Source organism: Lates calcarifer, linkage group LG9, assembly GCF_001640805.2.
Source record: "Lates calcarifer isolate ASB-BC8 linkage group LG9, TLL_Latcal_v3, whole genome shotgun sequence".
Lineage (NCBI taxonomy): Eukaryota > Metazoa > Chordata > Actinopteri > Centropomidae > Lates > Lates calcarifer.
This window is the reverse complement of record NC_066841.1, coordinates 13,038,464-13,056,390: the sequence shown is the minus strand read 5'-3', so window position 1 is coordinate 13,056,390 and position 17,927 is coordinate 13,038,464. Positions and strand designations below refer to the sequence as shown.

Genomic DNA, 17,927 nt, shown 5'->3' with positions numbered 1-17,927 from the left:
TAACTCTTTGAGAAATTTTGTTTATTTCCACTTTTTCATGTAAAAATATACATCAATAGGGGATTTACTGCAAAACTATTTGAAAAGGAAAATTTTACTTTTAATTTAAAATCACAACTCCTTTTGTCATAGTTCAAAAGGTTGGGTTTGTTAAATTTTGGTACATTCCACATGGGTATGCATTTTCAACATTTATCTGTTGAAGGCCGTATGGACACTTAGCTGGAGCTGGATTGAACAGTATTTCATAAAGCCATGCTGACAATACCATTACACATAATTATGAGAAAAAGTGAAATGTTCAGAAGTAAAGCTCAAAACTTTTAATACACTGATGTTTCAAAGTGCATAAAGTCAAATTTTAAATGCTAGACAGAAGGCAACATCACTCTGGAGTATGAATGTCATGACGGTAAAGGGGATGATATTGAAGTCTGTAAACTGTATCAGCGTGAAACAATGTGTGACTACACTTCACATTCTCACATTGACCTGTCCTCTGTCTGTAAGGAGGTCAACACTCCTGTGTCCTAAGAAAATATGAAGACCGCGTAATACGTCACAAACTTCCTAAATGAATACAGTACGTAGAGAATAAACTGCACTCTGCAAGCTGCTTGAAAACTTGTCATTTTCTTTTCTTAAACAAGAGTTTTCTACAAAGAAAATGCACGTAAATCTATCCTCTAATTTACTTTATTTACCCCTTCAACCAAAATGCAACACAGCTCTTCCCCTTTCCCTCCTCCCATTGTGTGGCACAAAGGACTTGATTGCAGAGAGTACTGTGGCTCATGGAGGTTTAATAAAACTAGCTTCTCCAACTGGCAAATGTTTGTGAACTTGATCTGGAAGAAGAAATGACAGACAAAGCAGAGAGGAAGAGATTATTGAAAAAGAGTTTCAATGCTCGAAAAGGTACTGATTGTAGGAGTATTAGAAATACCCCTTTAATGTGTAAATCAAATACAGAACAGAATGATGTAATAGACCTGTGCAATTTTCCAGCTAATGTAATACTGCAATTATTAATGTATTAGAAAAAAACGTACATGAATGTGTAAGAAAAACTATATATTTAGTTTTTCCCCTTGTGTTTCTGTAATTAATCAAATGTCATGATAAATGAAATGGCAGCACAATTTTAACCAGTGATCACACGGATAAAATACTGTAGCATAACATGGATTAATAATTTCAGGATTTAGTAGGTTGACTGTACTGGGTCTACGCTGGGCAATGACTTCCATTAATTAGATTTTGATGTATTCTGTTTTTGTTTGTTGTTTTTATGGGCAGTGATGTCTTGCATGTGAATGTGGTGAAGTGCACTATACTCACACTGCAGACAGAGAAGAGAAACCACATGTACACAGGGAGGCAAAGGCATGGCAGAAGAAGGTACTTTTGCTGGCTGGTTATTAGTCATTATTGTGATGTTTTTTTTGTTTGTTTGGTTTTTTGTTTGTTTTGTCTTTTATGAGTCGGGGTTTGATGTGTTAGTTTGTCAGCACCACTTTTTTTTGTCACAACTTTTATTTCATGCAGAAACACTGTACGCAGAAATTGGTGAGAAATTGTTGTAATTTTAATTCAATGTTTCCACTAGTTATTTTCCAGTGTGGTTGCAGTGGGGCGTTAAATTGTGGTACAACAGTGTATTTTTTCTTTTGTTCACTTAAAATCACAGAGGCTCTTTTTGTATATTTCCAAGAAAATAAGGGACGAGTATTGATGACTGTGATGCAGCAGCGATCCACAGTGTGTGTAAAATAGTAATAGAGGAAAACACAAAGGCAAAAAAAGACTGAACGAAGCATTATTAACAGCATGTGAATGTGTCCAATACGCTAAGCCTTGTCTCCACGCACTCCTGCACACTTCAGAGTGCATTCCAGTGGAACATACCCCAGGGAACACTGGCTGCCATGTGACACGCAGCAGCAAACGAAGGGCAGAAGCAGAATAAGACAGGGAGAGGTAGAAAGTGGGATTGAGGGTTGAAAAGGAGAGACAGTGGGATGGGAATGAAAAACTAATCACAAGGGGGCAATTAGTAAAGAAGTGCTACTAGAGCATTAACTCACGCACCACCCATTTCAGGGACAGTGACCTCCCAGAGGGAGTCCGAGTGATGAACCCTACCTGTCAAACACTTGAAGCTACTGTGTATTTAGTGTGTGTAGCATTGTATTTGTTGCATTATTTATTGGATCATCTTTTTAAACATAGTTTAATGTATTATTCATTTTTTTCTTGTGTTTTTGTATTCAAGGCTGAAAGTGCCAGAAAGAAAACTTTCACTGTATTCTAATACAGTGAAACAGCAACAAAGCTGAAACAGACTCTAAATGAATTAAGAGCGGAGAAAAGATGAAGAGGAGGAAATAAATGAGGGCAGATGAGGTGGTATTAAATCTGAGAGGTTCTATGGGGAGCAGTGTTGTGGAAGAAAAGATGTGAGCTTCAGCAGAGTTCAAACACCACAGGCACAACACACTGCTGCCAGGGAGGAACAGAGAAATGTGGGTCTGTCTACTCATCAGTTCATACACAATGAAGAGACAAAAGACATGAATTCAAACCAAATGGATCACACTTAGTTTTATACACTTTATTCACTTACTGGTTTGCAGACCCAAAGGTGTTTCCAGAGAATCCTAGAAAAACAGGAAAAAAGTGATTAAATAAACATTATGACTGTCAGTGTGGCAATAAATTAATAACCCACAACCTACACAGCATGAGTCATCTTTGACAGACAGATGTGTGTATCTGACTGAGTGCTGTGTACGCAACATGACCTGACACAGAAGATGCTTTGTCACCCGGGGGCTATCGAGGACAGAGGCAGAGGAGGTATAGAAAGATGAATATATGAGAGGAGCAATATCGCTTATGGCATATGGCTGAGAGTCGTTAGAGGCGGCAGAAAAGCAAAGGTGATTGAACAAGGAACACAAAGAAACAAATGAGAGGAAGGCAGCAAGAGAAATCTGATCTGCTAAGAAATGTGGGTCTTTGAAAGTCAAGTGCACGCTCATCATCTCTGTGGAGTGAGAGTTGATGGACACCAAATGGTTGGACATATCTGAGTGTGACAGTCCTATAACACGACCATCATGTTGGTGCGGTTTCATCGTGATGATTGCTGCATTTATACTTTTATAAGCACTTATCATTTGTTCTAACTTGTTACCAAAAAAAGGTGAGTGAACAGCTTTACAAAACCAACATCTGGTGTACAATTCACACAACATTTACAGACAGTTGAACTGAACGACAACAACTGCATGTTTGGTTGTAGGAATCATCTGCCATCCTGTATATTCATTTTATTATAAATTATGTTGCAGAATTTGATTATTATTTCAATACAGCCAATACATAATGCATTAAATAACCTTCTTAATAACATTAAGTGCACAGATATCATATGAACCAGTGCATAGTGGGTGGAAAACCTACTTCCAGACTCCACTTGAGCCACTGACCATGCTGCCTGCAATGCTTAACTAAGTGCAGGTAAACCAGAGAGCATTTGAAGATAATGAAGGAAGAAAAGAAAAGCAACTGAAGTAGTCGCCTCACCTCCTGCCTGTGGCTGTTGTCCAAAGCCAGAGAAGCCGCTGGGCTGATTTCCAAACCCAGAGCCCTGCTGGGCCAGGCTCCCGAATGACGGAGTGTTCTGATTAGCTAGAGCCCCAAAGGACGGGGCGTTGGGAGGTGGGGCAAACCTGAAAACAGAGGTAGATAGAGATACTGAGTGGGGTTTATGAGACAAAATGATTGACAACACTCTGCCTAAGGTTGGGACTCAATTTAACAGCAGTGCTTTGCACCAACAATTAATTTGGGCAAAGAGAAAGAAGAGAGATATTCATTGTTTAACTCTATCCAAGTAAACATGCAAGCAAGATAGAGGGTGTCAGATGGTGTGTGTGTGTGTGTGTGTGCGTTTGTATGGGTGTGTCAGGGTACTAGAGGATTGAGAGATGGGGGGTTTAAGCAGTAATCCCTTCTACAGGACCTACGCCCACTGACTCCCAAGGGAGCGAAAAGAGAGAAAAAGCAAAACAGAGGAAGAGAGAGAGGGAGAGAGCAGGCCAGTTTAATCTGCAGGCGGCATGACCCCAGAGTGAGATTATCTGAGGGGAATAATCTGGTCCTGCACAGAGCTCCATGGTTTTGGGCTCATGGCCATGCCCACTGGTACCAACACACATGCACATGGCGGACACACAAAGGTTGTTAAAGCTGGAGAAATCATTTGAGTGGAAAGGGTGGGAAGGATGTAAAAGATGAATTAATCCTTTCTTCTGTAGCTGAAAAGGAATTTCACTTGGCTTGAAACTGACTTGCTGGGGGCTGTAAAGATGTTCCCATTCAGTGGTATTTTTATATTTCATAGTAAAATGTCAGTCCTTGACTTCAGAATAGGGCTGCACAGTTAATTATATTAAAACTGCAGTTTTGATCCTCTACTTCACTGCAATCTAATTTGTAAAATGACAATGATTCTTAAGCATATGCATTAGCAGGGAGACTGGTTACAAAAAACTCTCAAGAAAAACGTTTGTAGGAAAAATAAATATGAGAAGAAGAGGAATCAACACACGAGTGGCACTAGTTAAAATGTTGCACATCGGTTTCGTCAGATGGACAAATACTGAGCAGACCCCTTGCAGTAACAAAGGCAGTGAGATCCAGAAAAGGCTAGAAAGCAGACCTGGAGTTATGATATTTCTGTCAAATTAAAACCTGCCACCTTAAGTATTAGCCACTGGAGAAATAATGTATACATAACGGTAGTGGAGTCAACACTGTGAAAACAGTCTCACTTTATAATTGGACAAGGCTCCACTAAGGGCTTATCGAAACCTGACTCCATTTGGCTAACCAGCAAGCCTTGAAATACATTTATTTAACACTATAATGTTAATAGAGTGTTTAACAATACTGTGGCTTCTGCTCTTCAGTTCCTTTATGTGTTATGCTTGTGTGATAGCGCGGTGAGTGAGAGACCACAGATGTTCTGATTTCCAAAAAAGCTGCTCCATGCTGCAGGCAAAACCCTGCTACCCCGTCTCCCCCCTCTGTATTGCACAAAAAGCCTGGTGACACTGACATTTTCAAATACTGTCTGACTGCAGCAATGTAACAACCACAAAGTAAACAGTTGGTCTAACGTGTTACAGTACTTTGTTACTTGGATGTCCTGCCACATAAAATATTTGCTGCTTTATGGCTTGAATGCTGCAGTAGGCAACAATTTAAACCATTAAAACATGTAAAACTTGCTTAATTTGCCAAGTGAGTCTAGATGTATTCGAACTATTGTCAAACCTGTGTCTGTTGGCTTCCATTATCACTCCAATGCAGCAACTAGCAACTAGCTGTTACCAGTTTTAGTTAAGTATGTAAACAAGGATCTCAACTACAAACTAAAGAAGAGAACAGAACATATTAAGTTTCTTACCCAAATCCTCCCATGTTGGCAGCTGCTGTTCCCTCTCCAAACACCTTACCAGCTGAGGATCCCATGTTGTTGCTGAATGAAGGGCTGGAGCCAAATGATGCAGCACCACCAAATGCTGGGGAACCACCGAAAGACGGGGGACTCCCAAACACAGGAGCGCTGCCAAATCCACCTGTGGAGGTGGAAAACAGGTAGGTTATTAAAAAGTTTTGTAAAAGAAAGGGTACATGGGTGAGGTAAATGGCCCACAACACTGTTTCTACAAAAGAAAGATTAAAAAAAAAAAGGTGAGTCATGATGCTGTTTTTGTGGCTTGGGCTCATTTACATAGGTTATTTCATCTATGTCAAGGGTATTTTTCTTTTCAGGGAAGCCTTCTGGGCCACAGACAGAAAATCACATCAGTGTGAAGAGTTACGTTCAGACTCTTACATACATACATTCCACATGTGGTCTGAACCAAGGCAGCTGCTACTTACAGGGCAATAACAAGTTAACAGCTGTAAAAAATTGAGTATTTGTGTCATAATTTCTAACAAGTATGAACGTTTGTCACACTATATCGCATCTAAACATGGTGAATACAGTTACTATATTGTCTTGTTGTACACAGTACATTGCTGTTTTGGAACAGCACATCGTGAAAGCTTAGTGACAGAATGAATACCTCACACCAACTCAGAGCCTCAGAGGTAGCAGTGGCAGGGGAGAAAGGCCGTACTGAAATTACAGCCTGGCTACCAGCATGCTTCAGTAAATAATTGATTGAGCTAATGTAACAAGATTACATGCACTGTACGTGGGCCAGTGATAGGGCATTAGTGTGCTGAGTGGTACCAATATCCCAGTGGAGTGGTGCGATAGCATGGATAGATGCTAGTATTTATTATTTAAAAAATCAGTAGTTCAATTCACATCTTTAGAACCAAATAATCTATTTAGGTATGGTTTACATTCATTTGCTCTACACTCTACACTACACACTGTTCATTGTTCATTTGCTAAATAGTCTTGGAGCTTAGGTGTGTGGGAGTACAATAGGCTGTTTAAACCATGAAAATCTACAGGCCAATTTTCCTGTCTCCTCCCTTCCTCTACCTGTTCCTAAAGTTGCTTGTGTCCTACCACACAAATAAAAGGCTCTTCCCACAGTATTTATCACCCTCTGTTTGATAACAAAGAATAACAGGAACAGGTCTGACACATCTTTAGTTAGTCTTCTTTCAAGTAAACAGCAAAGCAGTGTAAGCATAACCAAAATTAACTCCATGACTTGACACTTCTTGTTTATCCGATAACTCATGAAGCATATCGTCACAAATCAACAAGGATGAGGTACAGTATCCACTTATGCGCATCATGAGCTGTCTTCACATGTTCTTAACGGTTATGTTGTTGTTATGAAGGTAAAGTGTAGTGACAAACGGATAAATGCTCTAACAGCACAAGACACTGCATGATTACCTCAAGTAACAGGCACAGAGTTGGCACTAGGATTGGTGTTATAGTGGTTATACATCTATTATCTTTAAAGTATTTTAACAAAAATGAAAATTAATCAATTAATTAAAAAATATCAACAGAAAGTGAAAAATAACAGTTTAGATGTTATGTCAAAGATGTCTATATATTATGTTGCAGAGATATTGACTGAAGTTAGCATGCTAACCAGCTAACCCCAGCCTGTCCCATCTCATCACACCACTTTGTGATAATGAGTCACTGTAGCGTCCAGGTTACTGTCAGTCAAACATGAAAAAATAAAGAAATAATGCTGCCCAAAGGTGTATTCTAACCTGTTGTCATTTGAAATGAACTGTAAGTATAATGATGGCTGAAAAGAATTGACAGAACAGATGCAAAATAAGGGTTAACAATAGTGTTACTCTCTACTGCTGGAGACAGCTCTTGATGAGTAAAGGAATTTATTCTAGATTGGTAAGTCAACAGCTCTTAAAGGTAATGCTAGCTATATAGTGACAGCAATAACTTACATATGTTAATATTAAAATCTGTATACACAACTCTTCGTGTATCACAAATGATGGTTAAGATAATTTATTGAATATATTTGAATGTAAAATGTCCATCTGATACTTAAATAGATATATCACAACTTTCATTGCACTGTGACTTAGCAGTGTGCAGAGGTAACATTGCATCAGCAGTATTCTGGCAGGTAATGACGGAGCATCTGACTCCCTCACTTTCTGCTCTACTGGGGTGAGGAGATAAGGACACTTACTGTAGCTCAGATGATAAAGCAGAAAGCAGTTGGCTGCTGAGTAAAATGCAACTACATATAGGTGCACAGGGTTTCTATTACACCCACCCCACTATCACTGAGCCTCAAGCATGACTAAACCACAGCCCCTAAACCAGACCCTGAAAACAATGTGAGAGAACAGAGAATCACAAATAGATGACCTATCTGAATAAATGAATGAATCCCTCCCCTAATTAAGTATGAACAGTAAGTGAAAATGTACAAGTAAGCACTTCTTGCAGAGTGGGTATAGTATCTCAAGAATGAGACGATAAGGACTGAAGAACAGTAGTAAAATTAACATTAGAATTAAAAAAAAAAACAATATGGGGATAGTTGTACCGGGTTTTGTAGGAGTAGAGAAGGAGCCAAAGCCCTGGGATGCGACACTCCCTCCTCCAGTGCTGAAGGTCCCGCTAGGTTTCTGCTCACCAAAACCGGACTGTCCAAAACCAAAGGTCTTGGCACCACTGTTCCCAAACAGACTGTTGGCACCTAGAGAAGAAATAGGTTGGTGAATGTAACTTTCAAGGACAGTAAAATGAAGGTTTTTTTCACAGTACTTTTGCTTCATGGTTTCTATTTGGTCTTCAGTATGGTACAGGTGAGGTAAGCTGAGGATAGAATAAAAATAAAAATATATCAGTGAACTCATTTTTTAATAGACTGTGTTAGCCTACCTGTCTGAGCAGACTGCCCAAACCCTCCTGTGGAGGCGGCTGTGCCGAATGGGTTCTTGTTGGCAGCCTCCTCGGTCGGTTTGCCTCCCAGGCCACTGAAGAATCCTCCACCAGCTGCTGAGCCCGCTGTATTGGCTGAACTTGAACCAAACAGACCCCCGCCAGATGATGGCTGCTGCTGCGAGAGAAAAATTAGTCATATGATGTATCCAGAATAGATAATATATTGAATTTTAAGACAATAACACACATCACACTGAACAATCAGTAAATGATACCTGTCCAAACACACTCCCACTGTTGGATTGTTGGCCAAACACAGGGGTGGCAGAGGAGCAACCAAAACCTGTAATAAAAAGAAAAGAAAATCGTCATGGCTGAGTCGATGTTGCACTATTACAGTAAATGCCACGTAGCTGATGATGCCATACGCATTCTCTAGTCACCACTATACAACATTGTTTCCCTTTCCTCCCTCAGTGTCATAAAACAAAAGAGCTGACTCTGAAAACTTGGCCCACCCCCCCCCCACACACACACACACACAGAGTCAGGAGGAGCTGTGTGTAACTGCTGAGCTGATGCATTGACATCAGCTGTCCAGAGACACAGACACATTCCCATACTGCGTTGGGAATTTAGAGAATCTTTGGGAATGGGACAACTCCCCTTGTGCCACCCTCCTTACTCAGACTGCCACACCAGCCCATATCTCAGAGCCACTGCCTCACCTCCAACCCACTGGGGCTGGCAGTACACTGGAGACTAAATAAAGTGTCAAGTGTCACATTTGGCTTCAATCACCACAATATGTGCAGGTGAGCTGAATGAGTTGATATTTTCACACAGCCTCCCTCACTGCCTGCTGCCTTCACAGATATGACAATATAATTCAGTGGTTGTCAGGCACGGTTAGCTCTGTCTGATGTGATTTAACTGTAGCTGTGTAGCTCTGATTAGAGAATATAACATCACTGTCTCTTGGTGACTTTTATTTATGGCTGACTGGTTGGAAGTAGAAAATGATGTTTTTATCATTAACAATACTAATGTCGCAAGATTTACAAAGTACAAATCTGATGAGGCTTTTTTGGCGGCATTTAACTAACATTATTTCACTCACATTATGATGACAACACACTTGATTCTATAGCTATACCACTAATGTATCCTACAGAAATGCTAGGTGTCACTATTTTGTGGAAACAAACAAAATAGCCACAAACTTCTCAAGTACACACTCACCTGAGGGCTGTCCAAAGCTGAATCCTGACGATGATGACGTGGTGGTGTTACTCCCAAACACAGACCCTTGCCCAAATCCAGAGCTCTGGCCAAATGCTGGGGCTGTGCTTTGTCCAAACAGCCCTGAGCCAGTGCTGCTGGCTGTGTTGGCACTGCTTGTGCCAAAGGAGAAGGAACTCGCATTGCTAGCAGTGGAAGCACCAAAAAGACCTCCTCCTCCTCCCGTAGTCACACTACTAGAACTTGCACCAAATGCTGGCTGGCCAAAAGAAAAGCTGCTGGATGTTCCAGTGTTGCTGGCGGGCTGGCCAAAGCTACTCGGCTGACCGAATACAGATTTGCCAAAACTAGCTCCTGTTGATGCACTAAACCCAGATGAGCCAAATCCTGTGATTGCTGGGGCTGCTTGGGTTGCTGGTGCTGCTGGGGCTGCTGGTGCCGCTGGTGCTGCTGGGGCCGCTAGGGCTGAGGGGGCTGAAGAAGCTGGAGGTGCAGCAGGTTGTCCAAACACAGTGCTAGTAGCAGTAGTTAATGCACTGCTAACAGTGGTGGGGGTGGGAGTGGTGGCTGCAGGGGCAACTGTGTTGATAACTGGTGTGACTCCAAGGGAACTGCTGTCTGTTGTCACAGGAGGAGGCTGAGTAAAAATGGAACCTGGTTTGTCAGAGCTAGGAACCTGAAACGCTGCTGGTGCTACCTGGGAGACAGGTGCCACAGCAGGGGTGGCAGGAAGTGAAGTGGGCACAGGAGCAGTGGTGGTGGTGTCTGTGGTAGCTTCTGTTGCAGGAGCAGCACTGATTGGCGCTGGAGGGGTGGCTTCAGGGGGTGCAGTGATGGTGGAGGCAGGGTCTGGAGTTGGGACAGGTGCAGCCAAAGGAGGTGTGGGTGCTGGTGCTGCAGGTGTTGGTTTGGCTGCTATGGTGGCTGCATCCCCTGCAGAATCAGGTACTACAGGGGGACTAGAGCTCTCTACAGTGGCTTCAGAAGCAGGTTCTTTCTCAGGGGTGGTGTGGGTTCTGAAATTTGTGGGGGAGCCTTTGGGTCCTGTGAGGAGTCCGAAGATGCCGTAAGAAGACTACTGAAAGACGTAGGTAAACCTGAAGCAGTTGAGCCAGACTGGGGAACAGAGAAGGCCGGCTTGTTATTCGATTCAGGAGGCTTGAACAAACTGCCTGACACTACCCCCTTGGACAGGTCTGCTCCTGTAGATTCCTCTGCAGACTTTTGAAGACCTGCACCAAAGCTAAACTGTGCTGCTCCCTTACCCATCCCAAGTCCAGCATCACCAAAGGTAAATGAGGCAGGAGTAGATTTGGTGGAGGAATCTTTAGCTTCTTCTCCTTGGCCCACACGTAGTCCAGAGAAACTGCCCAGAGTTCTCTCCTCCTATTGTCTTAGGGGGCTGTGGCTCTATCCTGAGGGCAGCTGTGGTGGAGGTGGGTTTGGCTGCTTCTCCTGACAGGTTTGCAGGCAAGGTGGGGGACGCAGTGCCTAGTGCAGGGGATGTGGACTTTGGGGTGAGGGAGAATGCCTCCTCTCCAGTCTGGCCAAAAACCATCTTGCCATTTCCACCAAAGGAAAATTTATTTACATCCTTCACTGGAGAGGCATAAGGAAAAACAAAACAGAAATACATAAGTGCATGAACATTTTTCAATCTACAACTATCTGATACCAAGCTGCTGTGTGTTTTTTTACCTTGTGACATTCCAGTTCCCTGTGTAACTGAAGCAAAACTGAAGCCCGTGGACCTGCAAAAGGAACCATCAAAGTCACAATGAAACGACACTGAAAGCATCTTTGGCCTCTGTAATGAGGCATATTTCAGAGTGAAACTGAAATTCTGGGCAGGGTGTCACAGAGCTGCACAGAACTATTCACCTCCACCCACACTAGTCAAGTGAAAGGTCCAGTGCTGTTTTATATAATGGAATTGGGTTAGCTGATTGCCCCAAATCATATTTGATTAGAAAGGGTCATCATAATATTTCACAATTGTATAGGAATTTTTTAAGAATTTTGATATATTAATATTTTAAAAAGAATGTTATTATTTTAGTGTCCCATTATGATAAATAAAATTATGAACATTCAGTATGATATACAAAATTCTGAGTGATCTTTATATTTCCAAATGTTTCTTTAATTTCCATAAGTTGACTCACGCTGAGGTGAAGGAGAAACTTTTGTTGGTGCTTTGCTCCACTGAGCTAGCAGGAGCCACGGAAACATCAGTTTTGGACGGTTGACCTGAAGGACACAAAGTTTATCAAGTCAGTCAATATCTTTCATGGAAGTTACAGGATCACCTTATTTTGACATAAAGCCCAAAGCAGCATAAAATGTCACTATTGTAAACACTGGGCTGTAATTCTGTTTGTGGGTGACCAAATCTGAGCAATAGGTAAGAGGAGACTTAGATTATACAGTAAACATATATCAAACATTGCTTACCAAACATGAAGCTTGTTTGTGGGGTGGTTGTACTTTCAGTGGACATCTTCTGGATACCTTGGATAGGATTCTGCAGAGACAGTTTTAAATAGGTACTGAATATTGTATCTTAATCCTGCAAGGCTGTAAAACACCACAACAGATCACAGCACAAGTGCAATGAGCTTAAATCTTAAAACAGTGGTAGTGAAAAAAAACATGTGACTAGAGATCAGTATGTTTGGGTCATTCCCACTAAATAGAACTGGGGCCCGTACAAGTACAGTGATTTGTGTGAGGAGTTCCCCTGTCACCCAACTGCAATTTGTAACATCAACACGGGAGGACACTGGGACATTTCTCACCCATGTAGCTAATAGTCTGTCTATGCATGCAAAACTGTCAGCAATCTGTGAATTTCACAAGTTCAAAGTTGAGAGAGGAGGGATACTGTTACACAGAATTTGCTTGATTTTGAGTATTTAAATAATAGCACATAAAATGGATATAAATGCACTGAAGACATTTAGTTGTGCCTGCACCATGCCACTGTAGAAAGCTGACATTTGCACCTTTCTTTTTACAAATTAATCGGTCTCTATAAAAAAAAAAAAAATCTGGTCTTTTTAATTATATGTGGTATTATTTTGTTTCAGGTATTTTGACAATACTGAAATTAGTATCAGGTTTCATCAAAACTGTAAACATATTTAGTGTGTGAGCCATTTAATATGTGTTCATGGACAGTTTAAATTTGAGTGGAATGCGATACCAGAGTGACAGAAATACAGTGAGACATAAGACTGTGAAAAGATGAATGACAGCTGCTGCTTGAGTGGTGGATCAATAATACTCACTCGCTTGGCCTGGTTGGAAGAAACTGTTGCAAAGACTTGAGCTGGATCTGGCACTGATGAGCTGGAAAAGAAAGCAGATAAAGGAGAAAAGAGAGTGATCACGTTCCAATTACAATTACATGAAATGAGCTATTCATGTTTAATAAAAAAAGAGGTGTCCAGGTCCTGTATGAACAACCAAAAACCTGGTCTCTGCTGCCAAGTTCTACCTATGTGTATGTATATATTAGATTATATGTATATATGTTGGCCCTCTATATTGGGTTGGGAATCATCTGAAGCAATGTCTGTACCATTACTGTTTGACAGAGGGAAAGAATATGAAAGTGGGCTTTTCCCTGATTCTGCACCAACATGCCCTAATCATCTTACTCTAACAATGCCTTACTTTGCTTATTTGTTAGCGTGAGCAGGCTTTATTTGGGAAAAGCCCCAAGGAGGGATGGCCTGTCGAAATATCAAGCACAAAAGTGGAGCACAGCCCAGTGAGGCAGAAAGAGTAAGGTGCAGGAGACAGCAAAGGGCCAAGACATGGGTGTGTGAATCATGTAGTGAATAAAAAGCCAAATGAAAGTCATGAAGAGAGGGAAGTGAAGAGGAGAATGTTATGAAAACAGACCATTATGAAAAGGCAATACAGCACAGTCTCACTGTTTTGTTTTGACTCCATTCTGCTGCATATTGGTTTTTACATTAAACCAATGTTTAATTTAAAACCTAGTGTGCTGGTGCACCCAATAAAATATGCATCACAATTTTTATATTTACAGACTGAGCAGTATGTGATATACAATACTGCATACATTAGCTTTAGGAAGGTTAAGAAAGGGAAGAAAATGAAGAGAGAATTTTTAACTGAATACTAAAAATACTAATAAAATAAGAAAATGAGTAATATGAAAATATAGAACAGATGTAGTCATTGAGGAAAGAAACTGGGATGCAGGTGTATCAAAGACTGCTGGCCTCTGCCAGTCGTGTGCATTGGCTAAGAATAGGTGATGTCATTGCCTTAATAAATCTATGCCAACGAGACGCACTCAAAACAAACACTGGACCCCTTGAGGACTTGCAGTGACAGACGGTCTACTCACTGTATCTGAAATAGATTCCAAGTGGATACAGGCATGATTTAACACCATGAATATTACATAACATGCCTAACATTAAAGGAAAGGAAATAGATTAGATGGATAAGTTCCTTATTAATCCTAATAGCAAACTGCAAAACCTATGTAACTTTATCTGCACCAGTCTTAGTGGCACCTGCACACAATTGCATTGGTCTGTACCAATAAGACTCCATTCCTATTCAAAAGGAAACCCATGAAAATGCATGCATTGATACAGAAATGACTGGGAATTGCAGAAATAGTGTCTCCCCATCAAACACCCACAGGTACAACCTCTTATTTCTTATTGATGTGTCCATCTTGACTTTGAAGCTTTGAAGTATGCCTACACCTTTGAGAAGAATTATCTCTCCAGCCTGCTCTAACAAAGAACCACAAAGAACAGCCACTGGAAATGATGCAGGAACAGACAGCTATAATGTGTCCTCACCGAAAGCCTACAAACTACACATACTGTGGGGCCATTTACAGGTGTTCAGCTGCAGACAATGAAATAATAATCAGCAGTGTCTGCCTGTGGGGTTGTCAAGATGCCCCAAGTCCTTGTACCCTGCTAGAGCTTAATAAAGCATCTATTCTCTGTGCTGCTCATATATTACATTAGGTTGGTGCAAACAGACCACAACATGTCAGCATTCCTGGCATTCAACTGTGTGAAACTGTGTGAAATGGTTGGTTATTTGTTAACAAATTGTCATAATTCTGCACCATGGAATGGGATGCTACATCCTAAAGTAGACAACGAAAACAGTTAATTATAGAAAAAGATGAAACACGATGCAGTGTTGGATACATACTGTGTCTGCTAAATTACACTTTTTTTTTAAACAGAGCTAGCCATTGTAATCCTCAGTATTGTTTAACTGGTAGATTTAAGTAAATCAAATGATACTAGCAATCATTACAAGGTAGAGACTGTCTCTTACTTATCCCATAACATAATAAAAACAAATCAGTATAATTTCTTTACCTGATGATATTGGAAACAGGAGATCCTTTGTCCTTGAGCTCCTGAACATTGACCACCTGAGGAACAGTCTTCAAAGTGGACTCTGTCAGGGAAGTACTGACTACAGCTGGAACACACACAAATGCATGTGTGAGCAACTCACAAACAGATGTACATGCAGAGATGTAAATCCACTGTTTATATTAAAAATAGAAAAGACCAGACAGATGTAATTGAATGACTTGAATGTTTCCATGGTGATGGTCCTGTCTTGAATTATACTGAAACAGTGTAGTAAGTGATTCTCAGATGTGAAGGGGCGATGAACTGAGACATAAAGCTGTCAGTTTCACATGATTTGTTTTGTTAGTCTGTGTCTCCCCCTGGTGAATTCCAGAGGGCATAGCAATAGGATATTAAGTAAACAGCTTCTTATTCACACAGTGGTTGCCCATTACAACCAAGTCATCTTCATCATCATTTAAAAATAAACAAATAATTGTTTTCAATTGCAGTCAAGGGCTGGTGACTGTGGACATGTTCTTCTTACCCGTCTTCTGATTGGCCATTTGCCTGCGTAGAGCAGCATTGGCTGCAGCCTGCTGGGCAGGTATGGTGACAGGTATTGTCCTCTCAGTTGGTGGGGCTCCATGTTTTACTGTCTTAGTGGCCAGAGCAGTGCTATCAGGCCCACTGAGGTTGATCTTATTGGCTGGAACTGAAATATAAATACAGTGAGCAACATTTATGAAACAAAGAATGTTACATGTGACATTTTAAAGCAGTCATCTTGTGGCTTGGAATGCCAAACAACTGTATGTTGCGTCACATCTTCATTGATCTCTTGGCAATAGTTGGTATGAATTACTTACTAGGGCTGGCAATAGGGCTGAGTCCAAAGCCCAAACCCTGCACTGGGTGAATTTTGGTTAAAGGAGTGGACTGGATGGCTCCAAAGCCTGGCTGGAGAGAAGAAGTCCTCACAACTGTGGGATGGCGGGAGGTGGACATTGCTGGGGGTATGACAGGCATGGGAGCCAGTTCTGACTGTAGTTCTTCCTCCTCCAGCTCCAAGTGAGCCGGGTGGGGGTCCAAGGACTGGGATAGGGATGAGGTAGAGCTCACATCATCCAAGTCCTCATAGTATTTAGGTGAAAGGAAGGCCGAGCGAGACAGGTTGGCTGAAAGAGGATATATGAAGAACATCTAAATAATCTGTAGTGTAGCTGAAATATATTAATATTTTATACAGTACCATCAATATTTGAATTTGAATTTCATCATGAATTACACTGGGATCAGTCTAGTCTTGTTCAACAGCCCAATTCATGTGAATATTTTTCTGAACCTTTACTTGCTTAAGTAAACCTTTCTTCGCTCTTATTTGAGAGTTCATGATAAAGCCAAAAAAACAATTGCAAACTTTCCTACAACCACAAATTTCTAGTCTGTAAATTGAATTTGCAAAAGAGAAATCAATTAATCAGTTGGATATTAGTGTAACTCTTTTAATTAGTTAAAGATGTGTACCTGGTGCAGTAGAGCGAACAGGAGGCATCTGCCCCTTTGACAGGAAGTTTCGCAGCTGGGACTGTTTCACTGGTGATATCTTGACTAATGGAGAAAAACATCTATGGTTAGTATTTGTTAAGATTAGGACACGTGCAGTCCTTTTTAAATTAAAAACAAAGAAACACGAAAAACCTGGAGATTTGGATTTGGTCTTTGGAGGGGTGGTGTCCAGTCTGGCTTTCAGAAGCGCATCCTTTAAACTCTCAAGCTCGCTTTCCAAACTGTCATAAAACACAGAAACAGGATGTTTTAAGTTGCAAACAACAACACCCTTTGTAAAAGTTATTTGCAGTGTACTCGTACATATAATTAGAAATTAATGTTTACATCCCTGTAATGGGTTTGAGTGCAGCCTTTATGTTATTCATGAATTATGGTGATTATATTGTTAGCTATTACACTGTCCAGTTATGAAAACAGCCTGCTAAATTGAATTTATTCCATTTTAATTATTCAAAAATGCTCTACATTCAAACTGTAGCCCATTTAAGTCATCATTAACTTTAAGTATGAAGTCTCTGATTCCCAAACCTGCTCTGCAAGTTTTCCCCTCTCATGGTGAACTCAAAATCTACAAACGTTAACACTCATTTATCCCTGAGGTTTTCACATTCCTCCACTCCTACCCAGCAGTTGTTGTTGTAGCAGTGCTGCGGCTTATAGTTGGTGTGGTAGTCTTGTTGTAGAGCCGCAGTGAAGTGAGCTCCTTCACCAGCTGGTCCAGTCTGTTCTTTTGCTGGTTGATGATGTACAGGTTGTTGGCCAGTGTAGTGAACAGACCCTCGCGCCCTGGCACAACCATGTGTCTGTGAGGAGGAGAATTATTTCATAGCAAATGATACTTAAGCCAAAATCTTTTCCGTATCAAATCCTCAAATAGCTGGTCTTTTGCGCTTACTTCTGCTTTTTCTTCTTCTCCAGGTGTTTCTCCCATTCCACATCCAACACATCATTGACATCTTCCACAGCAAACATAACATACTGGTACAGCCTGCGAATCTCCTGAAGGAAAAATTAAATAAAATACTTAAAATTCTGTGAGTATATAGATGATACATTTAAAGGCCTTAAAATATATATCCACTCACACAAGCGTTATTTGAGTCATCGATCTTTCTGCGTCTCACCTTGAGCTGTTCCTCACTGCGAGGGTCCAGAGGTTTTTTGTACAGCAGCTGTCTGTAATTTCTGTCTCGGCTCAGTTCACTTTGGGCTACGGCTTCTTCTGCCCCAGCAAAGCCTTCCAATAAGGTAGTCTTCAAAGTCCCAATGTCCCCATGGAGAGACTAAGAATCAGAAAAAGAAACCACTAC

The 17,927-nt window shown here is 41.0% G+C and overlaps 1 protein-coding gene across 1 annotated transcript in view; it reads right to left on the bottom strand.

Annotated features, from left to right (window-relative positions):
* nup214 (nucleoporin 214) overlaps positions 1 to 17,927 on the bottom strand; it is a 29,447-nt gene continuing 11,520 nt past the window's right edge. Inside the window, 22 exon segments of the mRNA XM_018662340.2 lie at positions 1 to 848; positions 2,627 to 2,660; positions 3,592 to 3,737; positions 5,480 to 5,651; positions 8,088 to 8,240; positions 8,426 to 8,603; positions 8,704 to 8,771; positions 9,671 to 10,675; positions 10,678 to 11,047; positions 11,049 to 11,269; positions 11,369 to 11,421; positions 11,836 to 11,920; positions 12,125 to 12,194; positions 12,961 to 13,021; positions 15,064 to 15,169; positions 15,593 to 15,760; positions 15,915 to 16,223; positions 16,573 to 16,656; positions 16,747 to 16,835; positions 17,241 to 17,420; positions 17,513 to 17,616; positions 17,742 to 17,900. Of these exon segments, the coding sequence (XP_018517856.1) occupies positions 812 to 848; positions 2,627 to 2,660; positions 3,592 to 3,737; positions 5,480 to 5,651; positions 8,088 to 8,240; positions 8,426 to 8,603; positions 8,704 to 8,771; positions 9,671 to 10,675; positions 10,678 to 11,047; positions 11,049 to 11,269; positions 11,369 to 11,421; positions 11,836 to 11,920; positions 12,125 to 12,194; positions 12,961 to 13,021; positions 15,064 to 15,169; positions 15,593 to 15,760; positions 15,915 to 16,223; positions 16,573 to 16,656; positions 16,747 to 16,835; positions 17,241 to 17,420; positions 17,513 to 17,616; positions 17,742 to 17,900 (3,852 nt within the window). The 3' untranslated portion in view covers positions 1 to 811.